This window comes from Carassius carassius, chromosome 33, assembly GCF_963082965.1.
Source record: "Carassius carassius chromosome 33, fCarCar2.1, whole genome shotgun sequence".
Classification (NCBI taxonomy): domain Eukaryota; kingdom Metazoa; phylum Chordata; class Actinopteri; order Cypriniformes; family Cyprinidae; genus Carassius; species Carassius carassius.
This window is the reverse complement of record NC_081787.1, coordinates 9332710-9353970: the sequence shown is the minus strand read 5'-3', so window position 1 is coordinate 9353970 and position 21261 is coordinate 9332710. Positions and strand designations below refer to the sequence as shown.

At 36.3% G+C, this 21261-nt stretch overlaps 1 protein-coding gene across 3 annotated transcripts in view; it reads left to right on the top strand.

Annotated features, from left to right (window-relative positions):
- Window positions 1-21261, top strand: part of LOC132113701 (E3 ubiquitin-protein ligase RNF130-like) — a 49369-nt gene extending 28108 nt beyond the window's left edge. Inside the window, exons 5-10 of one of the 3 annotated variants that reach the window (XM_059521630.1) lie at window positions 930-1001; window positions 5860-5942; window positions 11366-11462; window positions 12896-13100; window positions 16669-16762; window positions 19127-19444. In XM_059521630.1, coding sequence (XP_059377613.1) covers window positions 930-1001; window positions 5860-5942; window positions 11366-11462; window positions 12896-13100; window positions 16669-16762; window positions 19127-19142 — 567 coding nt within the window. In that variant the 3' untranslated portion in view covers window positions 19143-19444. Of the gene's footprint in view, window positions 1-929; window positions 1002-5859; window positions 5943-11365; window positions 11463-12895; window positions 13101-16577; window positions 16763-19126; window positions 19445-20748 lie in introns of those variants that run through there. The other 2 variants (XM_059521629.1, XM_059521631.1) reach the window with 2 other exon arrangements.

Genomic DNA, 21261 nt, shown 5'->3' with positions numbered 1-21261 from the left:
GCTGTCCTTTCAAACTTTATTCGTCCAAGAATCCTAAAAATGTATGTCTGTCTCCACAAAAATATTAAGCAGAACAACTGTTTTCAACGTGGATTATAATTTGAAATGTTTTTGAGCACCAAATTAGTATTGGAATAATTTCTGAAAGATCTAATAATGCTAATAAATATTCTAAACATATTTCACAATAATACTTTTTACTGTCTAACCTAAATGTAATCGCAAACGTTTACACACACAGGCACATACACATACTGTACCTCCCATGATTGACTTCTATTGTTCTTTTTTTTATTTAATTAAGCTTATTATAATTAGTCCAGACTGACCCTAACTCCTTTGGCATTTTTAGATTTTAATTAAAACATAATTTGGCCATTGAATAAACTTTACTTGTGAAGACGTCTTCTTTAATTAGCTTAAAGAGGTTTATTTGTGTCTGTATTCGTTAGGACATTTTGAGACCCTTGCAAATATAGCACACTCACACACTGTGAGTTTTTTCCTGTAAACTGTCGGAGGTAAATTACTGAGCTGTTTATTTAGCAATAAACTGGCAGAATAAGGACTAAGGACACACACTCATACAATGAACTGCGCATCACAGGCTGCACTTAGAGTCTTTTATTTATGGCCCTCTCTGTCAGGCCTTTCACTAACTCAGTCTCAGTTGCTTTATACAATCCTGATAAGACACTGATATGTTGCTTTTACCACAATTAATATCGTTCATGTTTTCTTCTCTGCGTTATTATTCAGCTCTACCTTGATTATCAAAATCTGAATTACAATTTTTCAGTTCTTTTTCAGTTCAGAGTCTTTTATTCCCCAACTTTGTTCAGTCATTTTAATTTCCTGTTTCATTAAGTCAAGCTGTGTATCTAAAATGGTGTGAATTACTCTCTCCTCTCTGTCCTTTGTTACTATAGCGACGGCTGGGCAATGCTGCCAAGAAGGCCATTAGCAAGCTGACTACCAGGACAGTAAAAAGAGGGGACAAGGTGAGGTCTTTTGACGTCATTGCTTGTTTACTTTTTTCAGGCTCCACTCTATCCATGTCATGTTCGCCAGACTGTAGTAAGCAGCACTGTGTCCTATTATGGAACTGTTTGTGTAAATCTCCATTCATAATGCATCATCTCCGTATTCCATGAAGGACTCACTGGACACGTACACACTGCAGCTAAATATAGTTGTCACTATCCTTCTGAGTATTTAATCTCATTCTTTATACGCACAGCTTGGTTATTTTCAGCTGCGGTCAACAACTGAATTAACTCCTGAAAAATACAAGTAGTTACAATCGCATTTACATTAAATCCAGGGTTCTCCCACCAGCCTTGCAGTCTAGCAGCAACCCATGCATTACAGTCTGCAAAGAGTGCATGCGGTTTAAAAGCAGACTCCTAAAGAGCATAAACAAAATGCGGCACCATTGGAAATTGCTGGATGGTGATACGTATCTGCTCACTATTATTACTTTAGAAAAAGCGAACTCAGAGCAGGTTAAATTGTTGAAATCCCTGTTTTTGTTTACAGCAAAACTAACAACACTGCACTTATTGTACTGGTTTCAATAAAAATGAATGCACATTAAATGCATCATTACTTGCATAATATAATGCATAATAATTTTTAAAAGAAATGTATACTTTTATTAAGCAAGGATTTAATAAATTAATCAAAAGTGACAGTAAAGACATTTATGTATTATGTATATATATATTTCACGTCATGTTCAAATGCATATTCGAATATCGAATAAAAAGTGACAGCCTTATATATATATATATATATATATATATATATATATATATATATATATATATATATACATATACATATACATATACATATATATATTTTTTTTTTACTTTCTATTCATCCAAGTATTTAAAAAATGTATGAAAGTTTCCATAAAAATCACAACGAATTTCAACATTGATAGTAATAAGTGCTTCTTGGGCACCAAAATTCAGCTTTGCCATCACAGAACTAAATTACATTTTATTTATATATATATATATATATATATATATAAACAAAACAGGAGCGGAAAAAGGGTGGAGCCGCGCCAGTCGGTGTGTATCATAGCCCTGTCAAGGTCAGCTCACATCAGCCATGAATAAAACATCAGTGGCCTTGGAGAAGTGCTGCAAGAAATTGAAACCTTTCATCTGAGAGGTCATGCTTGGTAGAGACCTAGTGAGAGAACATCTGTCTGTCTTCCTCTTGCCTCACTCTCTCTCTCTCTTCTTCACATACACATTTTTGGTCAGTTATGACACATTTTCCAGTGATAAAGCATCCTTACAGCTTCACTGCCTTGGCTGAAGCCTCTAAGCCTCTGAGTATCAGCCACGTCCTTTGCAGGGACTGACCGGACCACAGTCGATGACTCTCACAGTGAGAGGGGCCCATTAGAAACTGAACACCACTCACCACAACATGACCTTGACCATGCAGAGTAGACGGACACTGCCAGGTTGACGGAAATAGCATCTAGAGTAGAGAAGATGCTTCCAGGAAGAACATGGCAGAGTCTGATATGAAACCTATGAAGATTTTTGTCACTTACTAAATGGCTCCATGCCCAGGGAGGTCTGAGTGATGCGTTGCCTGCTGCTAGAGTTATATTTATGCTATGATAATACATAAATCGTTTTTGAAACCGTTACTACTGCTTGGGTTCCTGCATAATGGTCAGTCTTATAGGAATATATATATATATATATATATATATATATATATATATATTTATATACAGTACAGACCAAAAGTTTGGAAACATTACTATTTTTAATGTTTTTGAAAGAAGTTTCTTCTGCTCATCAAGCCTGCATTTATTTGATCAAAAATACAGAAAAAACAGTAATATTGTGAAATATATTCTGAAAAGTACACATCGTTTGATGGAGAGAGAACTCTGAAGCGCTCAGTGTTCAGCGAGTGAAAATATATCTGCGCCAATCTTATAAAAGCCTCGAACACACACACACTGGCGAGTAAAATCTAAGAATTTATTAGCCAATGGCTAACAATAGACATAATTTAGTCGCCCTGAGTAAAATTTATTCACATATGCGAGTGATTTACTCACAATGTAGAGGCTATTTTGACGGTTTTCCGTGAATACCTTTAAATTGACACTGGTTTTACTCAAATGAAACAGTAAAATGCTTGTGAAGTGACTCAGAACAGTTCTGGTGATGTTGTTTGTGTATTTATGTCCTCATTATTGCAAGCGTCACGTGCTTCAGTCTATGTAATAAACAAACCTGCATGTCTCTGTCATTCATTCATTCACACAGAGGCGCGCAGAACATGCAGGATTCATAATTCAACCAATTTTTGCGGCTTAACATTTACAGATACTGGTCCATATGGAGATTTGATTTGATTAATTTATGCTAACTTTGACAAATTCCATGACTGTCCATATTAAAATGTAAGTTTAATTTTCATGACTGGATTTTGAGATTCCGTCCGCGTTTTCTGCTTTGCGGAAATCATACGCTGTATGCATCCAGAACTGGGTTTACAGAAACCTGGTACCGTGACATTTTAATTTTTTTAGTACCGGCTTGGTACCGAAGTACCGGGTCTTTTGACAACACTAATATATATATATATATTATCCTCCAAGTAGGCAGCGTTTTCTCTGTGGTGTCAAGATTTGATTCAGACTGACCTCGTAGGTCAGTCAAGTGACAGATGGGCTGAAAAAAGCCAGAGAAATACAGCATCTTTGATACATTGTATCTGCTAAATCTGCTAAACAATCATTCTCTCCTGCTCAGTCACCCTGCAGTAACTAGTTACCTGAGCAGCTTCCTATAGTTTTCTCTGGGAGTTGACATGAGTTTCCAGAAGCACACTGATGGAATGTTTTCCACACTACTTTCTGTTTATTCTATTTATATTCCCATATTTTTGGATCCGTGTTATGAAATTATTTGGCACAAAATACAGTCAAATGTTCAGAATGGCATGCCATCAAACATAATATGAGGAATGGAGTATGCTGTAAGTGTACTGTGCAGAGTATGCAAATTTATGGTGTACATGGAATACCCAGATGACCTACTTAATTTGCAAAAAATACTGCTTCCCATAATTCAATGTGCTTGTCTTGACCTTTTGAATTTTGAATTCAGCTAGTGACAACTAGTGATCACCTCATACGTAAAAATAGTTATTATTGGTTTATATCCTTTTTGATGCCTTGGTGTATTGTTTGATTGGACTGTCATAAGTTAGGAAGAGTGTGCTCTGTTATAATAACAGCATTCTGCATGCAATACTGTCTACATGTATATTACTTACTTTGATACTGTAATTGTACAGATTGCTGTAGTTAGACCATTTTAATCTAATCTATTTAAAGAATTTACTGTTAGTTTCACTTCATAATCGGGTGTACAAGTGTGATATCTGAACCTTAAATGGTGCACCTGAGAGTGAAAGATTGGCAAGATGAATACAAGGAGGAGGCAGGGAGGAGGTCAAGAGATCAGATCAATACAGAGCAAAATGCAGGTACTCAAAGCATATTGGCAAGCGTTTAAAGAGAATTCAACACCTGCATTATTCTCATTTCTCACAGATAGGTGTCATAAGGCCAGCATGCATATTTAATAATAATGGACTTGTGATGCTTAAGTTGAAATAGTAAGGAATATTAAAGTCTGACGGTCCTAAAGAGAGTTATATTAAGAGTTTTCTGTACATTATGTTTCTGTATTGATATTGATTATCATTGAGATAATAATGATAAAAAGTAATATTATGAACTGGTTGCTTTTGTATAGTTACATTGAATCAGGGGGAAGAAAATATTTTCTTCTTTTTTGACTTTGTGACATCCAGTGATAAGCAACAGAACATTTCAATGGTCACTTGGTTTCTGTTTCAGTGGTATGGTGCTGAGTAGCACTGGTAAAAAATGCAGCTGCACATTACAATTTTAAAAAACAAATTTTGCAATCGCATCTTGCTCAGAATGTGTCTTGTCGGACAGCTTTTACACTTTGGGCCCTATTTTAACGATCTAAGCACATGGTCTAAAGCGCACAGCGCAGGTGCACTCAAGGCATGTGCGAATTGTCCAAACGGCTTGTCCCTATTCTCTTAATGAGTAATGGGTGTTTTTTGGGCATAACGTGCAATCAGAATCTCATCTCCCATTCCCTTTAAGAGCCAGTTGCGCTCGTACCATGCCAGATTTGCTATTTACACAGCGGAATTTGCAAGTGTAAAGACAGAATGCATCTCCAGAGAGGAAACGGCACTGCTTGTGAGTGAGCAAATAGGCATGTAGGCATTTTTATATTTATATAGCCTACACAATTATATTTGTTTCCAAATGTAATTTCAGTTTGCGTTGTTGACCACTATATACTGACACGCGCTTTAAATAACAAAAAAAACATTGCGCCAGACTTTTCACCAGGTTTGAGTTTGTCTTTGGCACAGTCTATTTTCATTTCCTCAAAATAGCAATGCGCTTGAACACACCTCGTTTTCAGACCAGCACATGAGCGCTCAAATGGATACAAATGGATTTGCAATTTAAACAATGTGGCGCAAGACAGGAAAATGAGAACTGCGTCGGGCTGAAACTAGCAAAAACATTTGCGCCGCACCTTGTGCCGCTTTTCGCTGGGTGTATGATAGGGCCCTTTAAGTGTGGTCAGTGGACATTTATTGGTTTTTGCTAGTTCTTGGCATTTGACATAGTCCTATTCTTGTTTGACTGGTAAATGATCCTGAAACTGCCCTGGTGTAACCTGCATCTGTATCCTAATGTTACTTCTAACTTTATTATTTTTTTTGTGTGTGTGTCTTCATGTCTTGCAGGAAACAGAGCCAGATTTTAATCATTGTGCTGTGTGCATTGAAGGTTATCAGCTAAATGATGTGGTTCGCATCCTACCTTGCAAGTAAGTGTATGTGTTTATGTGCAAATGTATATAGTTTTGCTTTGTGGAATAAAGGCAATGCAATATCCACTTTATTTTAACTTGAAAATGTATTTATTTATTTATTTATTTTAATGCTGATCTTTCTCTTTTTGGTTTATTATTGGAAAACTACTACCACTAATAATAATAATGTTTTAATTATTAAATAATAATAATAAAGTATTATTTTGTTGTTGTTGTATAACATGAAAAATACTAATTACATTTATATTAATGTTATCCTTGATGTTTTTATTTTCTGAATTTAAACAGAAACTGCCCTTGTTATGGTCACTCATAAATCATGAATATTTTTTTCCATTTTAATGTCTATGTTGTCCACTGACAAAATCTTTGCATTGCCCAATGCAATTTGGTTTTCACTCCAGACTTTGAATAATGCTCAAATGACATTTGTAGAGAGAGAGACAGGGGGGAAGAGATAAAGAGATAAAGAGAGATCCAGGGGTCACTTGCTGTTGTGAGTTTTGTAGAGGAAATATGGCACTTTCGTGGCTGTGAAACACTGCCCTGTCAGACCTGCTCTGCTTATTTTTAGCAGCTCAGCTTCCAGTGACCTCTAGGCAGCCAACAAACAAACATACACACACATTTAAAATGACAAACAAATACACACTATTCATGCACAGTGTATTAAAGGAATGTAACACAAACATGCCCTTTCCTACAGTTTCAGACACCATCTGTCGAGCATGACCCGGTCACACAGCTGGAAGTCTAACTGCTAATTTTGTGGATCATCTTACACCAAACATGCATACTGTACATGATCATATGCTATAACTGCTTAAATACTCACCAGTCTTTGTCATGATTACGGTTTTGTTGTCATTCCTTCCCCTTTTTGACAGACATATCCTTGTTGCTTATGTTTTTAACAATTGAGGTGCTTCCTTTTAAAGATAAATAACCATTTTGTCTTGACACCTTCATGTTGCTCCAGACCTGTTATAACTTTCTGCTCTTCATCCACTTTCAATTTATGGAGTATCTTCGATATTCTGCTAAATATCTCCTTTAATGTTTGATGCTAGAATGTCAGTCATAAGGGTTTGAAATGAGAAAATTAAAGATTCAAAATAAATAAATAAAAATTGGGTGAACCATCTCTTTAAGTATAGTATCAGTCATCTTGCCACGATATCTGCTGTACCATAGCATTAATATTTTTCTCTTTTCATCCACACCCACTCACATTCTATCCTTATTATCTCTTTTGCTCCCGCTTTCTGTCTCTACAACTGTACAACAGTGATGAAATGCTAATCCAGAGCCTGGTTAATTGCATTGTTCTCTGCTTACGGCTGAATCACTGCTTCACTCCAGTCAGATCAAATAACACACTCATGAGCTGCAGACTGTGCTGCCTCAGACAGCTGCTGGCATCCAGCAACAAACCAGTCTCAAACTCTTAGTCATAGTGAGAAATGGTTGGATGAACAACCAGGTCATTAAACTTTTATGTCGGTTGGAATTTTGAGGCCATGTATATGGTGACATACTTCCAAAACGTCTCAAAATTAATAAACGAGAGCCCATCAGCTATTAAAATTAATGGACAATTAAAAATATTGGCTGCTGTAACTTCCTATTTGAAGACTTGATACATCAACACAGGAAAGAAAACCGACACTTGGATTTCATGGGGTCTTTAATATACCAGTGCCTTCTAGCAATTCCTCATAATCATTGATTACAATAAGAATGTTGGATATTTATCATATTCACTGTTCAGCATTAGATATTCACAGTTTTGCTCTGAGGGACCTTCAAAAAGGAAAGTTACAATATGCATAAAAGTATTAGCCTAGAAATCTAGACGCACCCTAGCGTGCATTTCGCAGCCTAGAGTACAGTCTAGCAACTCTCAATACACCTTCTAGCAACAAAAACCCAGATTGGGTCAGGCCAATCACGTCGTGTATAGAGCAGGCGGGGCGGGCTTAACATATGACGACAGAGAGTTGCGACGGCTGCCACTTGAAAACAAAGAATGGCGGCTGCAGCTGTCGAACAACGATCTTTTGAATCGGCTTTGGCCGCGACTCTGGAGGACTTGGAGTTAAGTTTCTCTTTAAGAAAAGAGCAAAGAACGGCACTTAAGTCATTTTTAAAAAAGGAAGACGTGTTTGGAGTTTTGCCGACTGGATACGTTGCTCTGATTGGTTGTAGCGCTATCCTATTGCATGCAGAGGGATTTTGAGAGACAGCCGTTTATCCCGCCCCTCGGAGTAAACCTCGTCTATGGAGAGTTTCCAGACTAAACATCTTGATGTAAGTCTGGCTGGCCAGGCTATAAAAGTATATCATGGAATAAAGAATTTTAAATACAAAAGTAAGTACAAATGCATGACCTCCATGAGGACAGGCACTGATGTCGACTGACTATAATCTATTCCAATTCATCCCAGAGGTGTTCAATAGGGGGTTCAGGTTTGACCAGGCTAGTTCTTCCACACTCTTCTAAACTACTTCTGTGAACCTTGCTTTGTGCACAGGGGTATTGTCATGCTGGAATAGAAAAGGCCCTACCCAACGTTACCATAGATTGTCATACAGTTATGTAATTAGATGCTGTATAATTAAGATTTATTTGGACATTCGAACTGGAATAACTGTTATAGCCAAACCCATTATTCAAAATACTTTTGACTATATAGTTTATTTCTTTTTAAAAAATCATGTAGTGCAAGATTTTGCAAGATTTTAACCATCAGGATCATTGGATCATGAAAAAGAAGCATTGATATTATGGGTTAATATTAGTTTTTCCTGTCAATGTGCCATTGGTTAGATTACTATTACATTTTGATGAAAGATTATTAAAATAAATTGTCTTAATTTAAATAACTTTCTTTTTTTTTAAGAAATGTATACTTTTATTCTGCAAGGAATACTTCAATTGATCAAAAGCAACCACAAAAACAATTGTCATGCTACCAAAAAATCTAATCAAATTAAAATAAATGCTGTTTTTGAACTTTCTATTCATCGCTGAATCCTTAAAAGATGTATCACGGTTTCCACAATAATAATCAGGCAGCATTAAGTAACTGTTTTCTGCCTTGATAATAAATAGAAATTTATCTTAAGCACAAAATCTGTATATTAGAATGATTTTTGACTGATCATGTGACACTGAAGAAAAGAGTAAAGACCGTAAACTTCTAAATGTTAGTGTGTGTTTGTGTATATATACATATATACACACAACACAGTATATATGGAAATGGTTGTCATTTGTTCTTATCTTATGGTTATCTCTTCTTAATGTGAGTATCTCTGCTCTCTTAAGCATAAGCATCTCCAGCCACAATCAATAACTCCGAGCACAAGTAATGGCAGCACACTTGACCTAGCCATGGCCATTCAATTTACGTCCCTGTGCATTAGCTTCTCTGTTTCTCCTTTAACTTTCTTAGAGGTGTGCCCCTCACTTCATGGATGTGACTGACTGTTCTGTGTCATGGTGACCTGAAATGTGTATTTAAATATGCTTGATTTATATAATAGCATTTGCTATTGTAGCTGTAAAATAATACAGTGCAGAAAGATTGGGCCCACACACAGAGCTTTTCTTAGTTTGATGTCATGCATCTCTTTATGTATCCTTTGTGTTGTAAGCACCCTCATCATTAATTCATTTGACCCTTGTTTGCATGTTCTCCATCCAAGCAAATAAAGCTTTGTTGGAGTTTGTCTGTCAGAAGCATACGTCCTAAGCATTATTTGACATCCTTAAATAACCCCTCGGAAATGTATTGCTCCAGCTTTATTCCACACACTCAGTAGTTCTGTTTGGGGTGTGTTAAAATCTCTCTCATTACATTTCTTAGCTGAGGAACCTGCCTTTATTCCTTTGGGAACTTGTGTAATACTCCTATAACTAGCATACTCACTTGAGGGGTTTTTAAATGTGGTTTTGAGGCTGCTTGGATGATTGCAGTGGGAATGAGCGATATATTGAGTATATTTACATTGATTTTGGGCTCTGTACTAAGTCTCTTTTGCTCACCAAGGCTGCATTAATTAGATTTATACATCATCTGAAAGCTGAATAAATATAAATAAGCTTTACATTGATGTATGGTTTATTAGGATACCATTCAATATTACAATATTTGTCAAAGATTTGAAAATCTGGAATCCGAGAATGCAAAAACATCTAAATATTGAGAAAATTTCCTTTAAAGTTGTTCAAATGAAGTCCTTAGCTATTCATATTACTAATGATGATTAAATATATATATATATACACAGCAGGAAATTTACTAAATATCTTCATGGAACATGATCTTTACTTAATATCCTAATGGTTTTTGACATAAAAGAAAAACATTTTGGCTATTGCTATAAATTTACCCATGCTACTTATGACTGCTTTTGTGAGTCACAAGGTCACATATAGTAAAAACAGTAATATTGTGAAATATTACATTTTAAAATAAGCGTTTTCTATGTACATCTTTTTTAATTTGTAAATTATTCCAGTAATGACAAAGCTGAATTTTCAACAGCCATTACTCCACTCTTCAGTGTCACATGATCCTTTAGAAATCATTCTAATATGCTTCTAATCAATGTTGAATCAATGATGCATATTTTAAGATTCTTTGATTATTGGAAAGTTAAAAGGGCAGTGTATTTGATGTATTTTTATTTGGCCATTACTTTTCCTAAAAACTGAAAACAGACTCCTAAAACAAACATGGTGTTAGTGTTAATAAGTTCAGTTGACTTCTGTTACATTCAAACAGTCTATTTTAATGAATTGTTATGATGCAGTGATAAAGGTTCTACACAATCTTCAGAGCCACAATGGCTTCCTTGTCTCTAGCATGAGCCTCAGTAGCTGGCTTGTGCTGAGAATCTTCCTCATGAAGAGGGTTTCCGCAATCGAGAGCCCAGGGTCTTTCCTGGACTAAACACCACTCAAATTGTGTGGCAGCCAGATATGAAGAGGAGGAGAAGAGACTCAAAAGCTCTCTGTGAAAGCTCATGTATCTCCTTTGAAGTCCAGCAGCTTCTTGCTTTTAATCTGCCTATCTCACTCTCTCCTCTCTCTAGCTGTAATATAAATGTGTAATGTGCTTTTACATGTAATGTCCTTCTTGCACTTGTGTTCTTAGAGCAGTTTCAAATATTCATCGTTTCTGTGAAGAGTTATGGTAATATCAAAGGCTTGATGCTGCATCTCAAGGTCTTACTTCGTTATAATAGAAATAGAATTATTAGAAACATTTCATTCATATTTATTAAAACTAAATAACATTTTAAACTAAACGTACTGTATAACATTTTAAATATACACAAAGTAAACATGATTACAGCATGCAAAAGTCCTTTATTTATGCTATTAAAATGTTTTTCCATCTTTTCAGGCACGTCTTCCATAAAATGTGTGTGGATCCGTGGCTAAATGAGCACTGCACCTGTCCTATGTGTAAACTCAACATCCTCAAAGCTCTGGGAGTTATGGTGAGCTCACATACACACACACACACACACACACACACTTTTTATAGGAACATTACATTGAAGTAATGGTTTTTATACTCTACAAACTGTATTTTCTATTCACTTCCCCCTAAACCTACCCCTCATACAAAAAAACTTTCTACAGTTTTAGGTTTTCAAAAAATATGGTTCTGTATGATTTCTAACCTCATGAAAACCAAAAAAGCCCCCATAAGGTCAAAACCGGTGTTTACTATACTTGTGTTGGCATTTGGTGTCTCTAATGTTGGGAAAACCAGGACCACACATACACTAGGTATAAGTTATTTATTAAATATTATTGAAATAATGAATAATTAAATTAATTATAATTACTACAGTCGGATCTAAGCAACCACCTCTGTAAAAGAAAGCCTGCATTTTTAGAAAATTATTCACACTATATATATATACACACAGAGCTTTTCTTAGTTTGATGTCATGCATCTCTTTATGTATCCTTTGTGTTGTAAGCACCCTCATCATTAATTCATTTGACCCTTGTTTGCATGTTCTCCATCCAAGCAAATAAAGCTTTGTTGGAGTTTGTCTGTCAGAAGCATACGTCCTAAGCATTATTTGACATCCTTAAATAACCCCTCGGAAATGTATTGCTCCAGCTTTATTCCACACACTCAGTAGTTCTGTTTGGGGTGTGTTAAAATCTCTCTCATTACATTTCTTAGCTGAGGAACCTGCCTTTATATATATATATATAATGTATATATATATATATATATAATGTATGTATATATATATATATAATGTATGTATATATATATATATAATGTATGTATATATATATATATAATGTATGTATATATATATATATATATATATATATATATATATATATATATATATATATATATATATATATATATATATATATATATATATATATATATATATATATATAAAATACCCTTGAGGACGCCCCCAAAGATATGTTTTGTCACATTTACTGTATAGCTATCTTCTGGGAACAATTTCCCCCGATGTACAGCTGTGTGAACTCACTGAATTTAATAGAAAAACAACAGACACATTGATCTCAGAGGGTGACATTCATAAGGCTCTTATTTGATTTGTTATGATTTTATTATGATTTATCATCTTAAAAATAACTGCAGTTTGATTTGGATTGATTACCTAAAATATTACAGATCAGAGCATGTAGACATTGTTTTAAAAAATGGCAAAATGTATTTGTTGCTGGTTGCAACATGTTAAACATTGTTGCATGATGTAATGTAATTTGGCCTGTAATCTTGTTTTTGCAGTGAGGGGTAGAATATTTATGATCTAGTGGCTCCCTCTGGTGGTAATTTTACCAAGAATTTTTTTTTTTTTTGGGGTGGAGTTTGTATAGAATCTGTTCTAAGATGTGGACTAAGACATTCCTGTACTTACAGCCCAACCTGCCCTGTGTGGACAACATGGCTTTTGACATGGATCGGATGTCCCGCAGTCAGACTTCCAGCCAGAGGACAGCGCTGGTGGACTTGTCCTCTGAGACCAGCATTAGTCTAGAGCCCCTACGTCACTCCAGTTCTTCCCAGCTTCCCTCCGACGAAGAGCTCATTCCTCGCTCTGGAGAGATCAACATTGCTGTCACTAGTAAGAGCAGGGCTAATTCTCTTTTACGTCTCTCTTGTTCTATCTGGATGTTCTTTAAAGGTGAAGTGCATCACCAAACTGAATTGCAAATATTATTTTCAAACAGGCTTGAGGTTTTCTCTGCATGCTAAACTGGGATATTAGAAAGTATTTTGATGTTGAAAAAAGCAACACACTTCATCTTAAAATTTCTCCATCACCTTTATTTACTCACCTCTGTCCCACTTTCTCCCTCATTTCCTCCCCAGCGGGGGGTAAGCTTTCCTTTCTGTAGTGCACTGACTGCATCACTCCACCTGTTGTTCAGGGACATCTGTGTGCTGTGACTCATGTGCTGCTGAGGCTGAGCTCAGTGATGTGAGCAGGTGTCTGTGCTCAACCGCATTGTGTCCTGCCCTTTACAGCAGTAAATATTCTGTACTAGAGTTCTTAAGTCACTGCATGTATGTCATGGCACTCTTTGGTGTCTCTTTCCTCACATGAAAAAAAAAAAAAATATATATATATGTACAACCCGAATTCCGGAAAAGTTGGGACGTTTTTTAAATTTTAATAAAATGAAAACTAAAAGACTTTCAAATCACATGAGCCAATATTTTGTTCACAATAGAACATAGATAACATAGCAAATGTTTAATCTGAGAAAGTTTACAATTTTATGCACAAAATGAGCTCATTTCAATTTTGATTTCTGCTACAGGTCTCAAAATAGTTGGGACGGGGCATGTTTACCATGGTGTAGCATCTCCTTTTCTTTTCAAAACAGTTTGAAGACGTCTGGGCATTGAGGCTATGAGTTGCTGGAGTTTTGCTGTTGGAATTTGGTCCCATTCTTGCCTTATATAGATTTCCAGCTGCTGAAGAGTTCGTGGTCGTCTTTGACGTATTTTTCGTTTAATGATGCGCCAAATGTTCTCTATAGGTGAAAGATCTGGACTGCAGGCAGGCCAGGTTAGCACCCGGACTCTTCTACGACGAAGCCATGCTGTTGTTATAGCTGCAGTATGTGGTTTTGCATTGTCCTGCTGAAATAAACAAGGCCTTCCCTGAAATAGACGTTGTTTGGAGGGAAGCATATGTTGCTCTAAAACCTTTATATACCTTTCAGCATTCACAGAGCCTTCCAAAACATGCAAGCTGCCCATACCGTATGCACTTATGCACCCCCATACCATCAGAGATGCTGGCTTTTGAACTGAACGCTGATAACATGCTGGAAGGTCTCCCTCCTCTTTAGCCCGGAGGACACGGCGTCCGTGATTTCCAACAAGAATGTCAAATTTGGACTCGTCTGACCATAAAACACTATTCCACTTAGAAATAGTCCATTTTAAATGAGCCTTGGCCCACAGGACACGACGGCGCTTCTGGACCATGTTCACATATGGCTTCCTTTTTGCATGATAGAGCTTTAGTTGGCATCTGCTGATGGCATGGCGGATTGTGTTTACCGACAGTGGTTTCTGAAAATATTCCTGGGCCCATTTAGTAATGTCATTGACACAATCATGCCGACGAGTGATGCAGTGTCGTCTGAGAGCCCGAAGACCACGGGCATCCAATAAAGGTCTCCGGCCTTGTCCCTTACGCACAGAGATTTCTCCAGTTTCTCTGAATCTTTTGATGATGTTATGCACTGTAGATGATGAGATTTGCAAAGCCTTTGCAATTTGACGTTGAGGAACATTGTTTTTAAAGTTTTCCACAATTTTTTTACGCAGTCTTTCACAGATTGGAGAGCCTCTGCCCATCTTTACTTCTGAGAGACTCTGCTTCTCTAAGACAAAGCTTTTATAGCTAATCATGTTACAGACCTGATATCAATTAACTTAATTAATCACTAGATGTTCTCCCAGCTGAATCTTTTCAAAACTGCTTGCTTTTTTAGCCATTTGTTGCCCCCGTGCCAACTTTTTTGAGACCTGTAGCAGGCATTAAATTTTAAATGAGCTAATTAAGTGGATAAAAGTGTAAAATTTCTCAGTTTAAACATTTGCTACGTTATCTATGTTCTATTGTGAATAAAATATTGGCTCATGTGATTTGAAATTCCTTTAGTTTTCATTTTATTAAAATTTAAAAAACGTCCCAACTTTTTCCGGAATTCGGGTTGTATATATATATATATATATATATATATATATATATATATATATATATATATATATATATATATATATATATATATATATATATATATATATATATATATATATATTAATATATATTAATATTATTATTAATATATAGTTAGTTCCCTTTTGATCTAAGGCTTATTTTATTTTATAAAATATATTTTTCAAAAATCATTTTCATAGTATTAAGTTTATTTTTATATAAAGAATATATTATCTTAATATCTTGTATTCATCTTTTTACAATAAATATACTGCTGTTTTCCTCCTTGTATCTCTTTTATCTGTCATTGTGGTGGCTGTATGTAAAGTGATTGTAAATTTCTAAGTTTAATTGTTTGTCTCTACTACACCTCTAGTAACAACCGTAGACCCTCACCATAACCAAAATATGTATTTAATTACATCATGTTCAGTCTTCATATTCCATATTATATATTTTCCTCTTATCTGTTCTTAGACACAATCCACTCCAGCATCTCATCTCATTTTCACTTTATTATTTTATTTATTTTCAGATTGGTTAATTCTCCTCTTACCTGGAATTGAATCATATCTAGTTTTTGACATCAGAATATATGTGATCAGACTCTCCTCAAACCTGTGACTCAACTTTTGTTCAAGCTGGCTTAATAACAGACAACCTCTCGTTCGCCTTCTATCTGAAGTTATTTTAGTTATGTAGGTTATACAGAGCAGTAGCACACATCATGCTGAGTGCAGTGGAACTAGACTAAAGAACAGAAAACTGCAAACAAGTCAAATAAGTAAATGCTCAAGGAACTCCTCACCTTTGTTGCAGAAACAGATGTAAGGTAATTAGGTATTAGTGCAATCATTTGTTATTTACCAACCATTTGTCCTGGTGCTATGTCTTTAAAATATTCTGTTCAGCAGTTTTAACCCCACCTGTTCGCCTGTGTTTGTGTTGTACTGATTAATTATGTTCAAGAACACCAAGCAGGTGTATCTGCTTGAACAGCGCTGCAATTTGTTCATGTTTTTACAGAAGGTTTTTGTTTGAAACGTAGTTTTTTCTTAATTTTGTAAATAAAATGTAGAATTTTACAGATTTAATACAAATAAAGAAACATCAATATGGAATATTCAGCTGCTGATACATCTTCTAATGAAATGGTCTTCTTAGCAGATGCAAAATCCTCTCTTGCTTTGTAAATGTCCGGCTAAACCAGCACTAAGTGTCATGTGCGCTGAATGTGCTATGTTCAGTTTCTCTCTCGTGTTGTAATCTGTCTTGTTTGCGATCATCGCTTGCCTGTGGTTTCTTCTCCTGTTCCACGGATTAGAGAAGTGCTCCTCTTTTCTTCACACCTGTCGCCAGTTTCCTCTTCTCTTCGGCTCTCTGTTCGAGATGATACCCTGGCCCAGCCCTCAACAGAAAATGACCCCTCCCCCTTTTACTCTGTCAACAGAAGAGTGGTTTATTGTTGCCAGCTTCGGCATCCTCTCTGCTCTCACACTTTGCTACATGATCATCAGAGCCACTGCCAGCACCCCCACCTATGAGTGAGTATTTTCAGAATGTCACTAAATACATTAACAGTGAGTTAGTACCTACTTCACAGGATGAGTTGTCACTTTAGTGTACTACTACAGTGGGTATGGAAAGTATTCAGACCCCCTTACATTTTTCACTCTTTGTTATATTGCAGCCATTTGCTAAAATCATTTAAGTTTTTTTTTTTTTTTAAATATAATTAATGTACACACAGCACCCCATATTGACAGAAAAACACAGAATTGTTGACATTTTTAAAAATTTATTAAAAAAGAAAAACTGAAATATCACATGGTCCTAAGTATTCAGACCCTTTGCTGTGACACTCGTATATTTAACTCAGGTGCTGTCCATTTCTTCTGATCATCCTTGAGATGGTTCTACACCTTCATTTGAGTCCAGCTGTGTCTGATTATACTGATTGGACTTGATTAGGAAAGCTACACACCTGTCTATATAAGACCTTACAGCTCACAGTGCATGTCAGAGCAAATGAGAATCATGAGGTCAAAGGAACTGCCTGAAGAGCTCAGAGACAGACGTGTGGCAAGGCACAGATCTGGCCAAGGTTACAAAAAAAAGATTCTGCTGCACTTAAGGTTCCTTAGAGCACAGTGGCCTCCATAATCCTTAAATGGAAGACGTTTGGGACGACCAGAACCCTTCCTAGAGCTGGCCGTCCGGCAAAACTGAGCTATAAGTGGAGAAGAGCCTTGGTGAGAGCGGAAAAGTAGAACCCAAAGATCACTGTGGCTGAGCTCCAGAGATGCAGTCGGGAGGTGGGAGAAAGTTGTAGAAAGTCAACTATCACTGCAGCCCTCCACCAGTTGGGGCTTTATGGCAGAGTGCCCAGACGGAAGCCTCTCCTCAGTGCAAGACACATGAAAGCCCGCATGGAGTTTGCTAAAAAACACCTGAAGTACTCTGGTCTGATGAGACAAAAATATAACTTTTTGGCTTTAATTCTAAGTGGTATGTGTGGAGAAAACCAGGCCCTGCTCATCATCTGTCCAGTTCTTCAGCTGCAGGGACAGGACGACTGGTTGCAATCAATGGAAAGATGAATGCAGCCAAGTACAGGGATATCCTGGACGGAATCCTTCTCCAGAGTGCTCAGGACCTCAGACTGGGCCGAAGGTTCACCTTCCAACCAGACACTGACCCTAAGCACACAGCTAAAATAAAGGAGTGGCTTCACAACAACTCCGTGACTGTTCTTGAATGGCCCAGCCAGAGCCCTGACTTTAACCCAATTGAGCATCTCTGGAGAGACCTGAAAATGGCTGTCCACTAACCATCCATCCTGACAGAACTGGAGAGGATCTGCAAGGAGGAATGGCAGAGGATTCCCAAATCCAGGTGTGAAAAACTTGTTGCATCTTTCCCAAAAAGACTCATGGCTGTATTGGATCAAAGCATACTTCTACTAAATACAGAGCAAAGAGTCTGAATACTTAGGACCATGTGATATTTCAGTTTTTCTTTTTTTAATAAATCTGCAAAAATGTCAACAATTCTGTATGTTTCTGTCAATATGGGGTGCAGTGTGTACATTAATGAAGAAAAAAAAATTATTTTAGCAAATGGCTGCAATATAACAAAGAGTAAAAAATGTAAGGGGGTCTGAATACTTTCCGTACCCAATGTAAAGTGAAAAAAAGTGAAAGTGAAGTGACATTCAGCCAAGTATGGTGACCCATACTCAGAATTTGTGCTCTGCATTTAACCCATCCGAAATGCACACACACAGAGCAGTGAACACACACACACTGTGAGCACACACCCGGAGCAGTGGGCAGCCATTTATGCTGTGGCGCCCGGGGAGCAGTTGGGGGTTCGATGCCTTGCTCAAGGGCACCTAAGTCATGGTATTGAAGGTGGAGAGAGAACTGTACATGCACTGCCCCCACCCACAATTCCTGCCGGCCCAGGACTCGAACTCACAACCTTTCGATTGGGAGTCCGACTCTCTAACCATTAGGCCACGACTTCCCATAGTACATTACATGTATATTAATGTACTATTTTTTTTTATTATTTTTTTTTTTACAAGTAATTATAAAGTGTCATAGTATTATGTAGCTGTAAGGGCTGTAAAATGAATCTTTAAATGAGTTTGAGAAAATAATTATCAGTTTATTTAGATACATTTTATATTTAAACAAACTAGTGTTCAGTGTCATTAAGATATTATTACAGTTTGAATTTGTATTTTCCATTTTAATTTTAGTTAAAAAAAACAATACTACAAAAAAAAAAAGGAATGTGTGTTCACAACTAAATAACTTCTGTATGAGTTTTCTATTATTACCATGTACTTCAAATCAGTGCTTTTAAATGTTTTTCTTTCTTTTTTTTTTTGTCTTTTACAGGCTGAAGTTGGAATGAAGATTTTTTTTAAAAAAAAATTTCCTGTGGCATCCTGATTTCTAAAACTGAAATGCATCCTGAAAAATGAAGTTGTGGATCGCACTTCAAGTCCGTTTCTTGCACATGTATTGGTAGTGTTAATAAAGCTAGCTTTCAACTCTGTAGAGATAAGCATATTCAGAGCTTTTCACTAAGTGATATTGCTAATGAACTTCTTGTTTTATTCAATTGCTGTAATTAATTCGTCCTTTTTTGTTTTCATTTTAGAGGAATAGTGTTCACATGTTACATGTTTTTTTTTTTTTTTAATTTGTATTATTTTTTATCATAAGTGATTGTCATGTGAATTTTTACAGACATCTGTGTGTGTATTAAAATTGCTTTGTGCAAAAATCTTTGTGCTTTTTAGTAAGTTAGTAGTTACTTCTTGTATTCCTTGATACTCTTTTGATGATTTCTGTCTCTCTCAGTTTACCATGCTGAGACTCCTGAATCAAATTTTTACATTCAGACCAGGAACCTCCATCATGTCACATGTCTACTAGACAATCTTGATTTACTGTGGCATATAATAGCTGTACAGTTCAATTCAGTAGTGCCTTACAATAAGTCAAGCCAAAAGCTCTAAAAATAGTGTAATTCATCTATGAGGACAGATTGTGTTGTGGATCAGCCTAACATTTAATGCATGGGCATAAGGGATTTTATGTCATTTGGCTCCAGCAGAGTTTAATTAGATACATAAAAACAAAACAACACATGGACAAGCTAATGAAGGATTACTTAATGGAGTCAAGCTTATTTTGCTGTACTGTAGTATAATATACATTATTAAGCAGCTGTCTTTGAGTTTATAGTCATATAATTACAAGTTAGCACAGCATTTTTATGATAAAATATCTAGCACATTTTAGTAAATCAATAAAGTTTTTATTCATTTCATTATTTTATACATTTATTTACCCACCTGTGGGTTACATTGTTTTACATACATACTGTGCGTATAATTATTTTAATAAAAGACAATCCACATATTTGTTGTAACAGTCTGCAGTTCAGTATTTGCTACCTAATCTAGTCTTTCTATACTAGACATACTATAAATAAAATGTAATATGTAGCCCTATAAATTGTACATAAAATCTACTTAAACATTGTGTTGTTGAAAATTCTTTACCTTTTAAAAATTGTTGGTAAATGTCATTATGCTATATTATCACCAAACCTCAGATTCACTCTTCACAACTTGTTTTCTTTCAATAAGCACAGCTTATATACATATATATATATATATCAGATTTCTGCTGAGAAGCTTGATGGTAATTGGTCTGGTGTCAAAGACATAATAAGTGTTGATTACACGTAAACAACTGACATCGATTTTGTGCTGAGATGAAATGTCAGATTTGAGCACAACCTTTATGGAGGAGGTAAATAAGTCTTTTCAGTCAGCAGGAGCTGCCTCTTGAATAGTTTATTAACATTCAAAAGAATCATTCTTTCATCTTTTTCATTTTCTTTCTATCCCCCTGTTGTACACAAAAACGGATCATTATCACAAATGTACAGTTGGCTTTTATGTTGTGCTCTAACCCTATTATTTTTGTTGTTTGTCTGTTTTCAGGCAGTCATTTCTTCAACCGTAATTCTGTGTCTCCGCGCAGCGTAGTCTGTGAGATGGAGCTTCCAGACATCCAGGCGTCCCTGGACATGTACGACGACAACAAATCGTGAGGACACGCACCTCCTCCACCTCCAACCCATTCCTCCATCATCCTCTCCCTGAGCCCAGACTGCGGGGAACAACCTTTATGAGTGTGAAATGGAGCATTGACAGTGAGCACACTGACTCTGGCGATAAACTCTACCACTGTACAATGATCGGTCGCTTCAAGTGGATGTGATTGGACTGTTGCACCATCATCAGCCTCCTTACACTTTTAGACTTGCTTTTTGAAAGACTATCTTTTCACAGATGGCTGTGGGAAGTACCTCTTAGTTCATTTCTCTGGTCTCCTCGGTTAGCCACAAGTGTTGTGTCAACTGTTTTCTCGTGTATGTCTTTTTAAGTTCCCATGATTAATATTGTTCCAAATGGGAAAAACTCTCTCGTGGACAGTCATAAAAGCAGGATTGA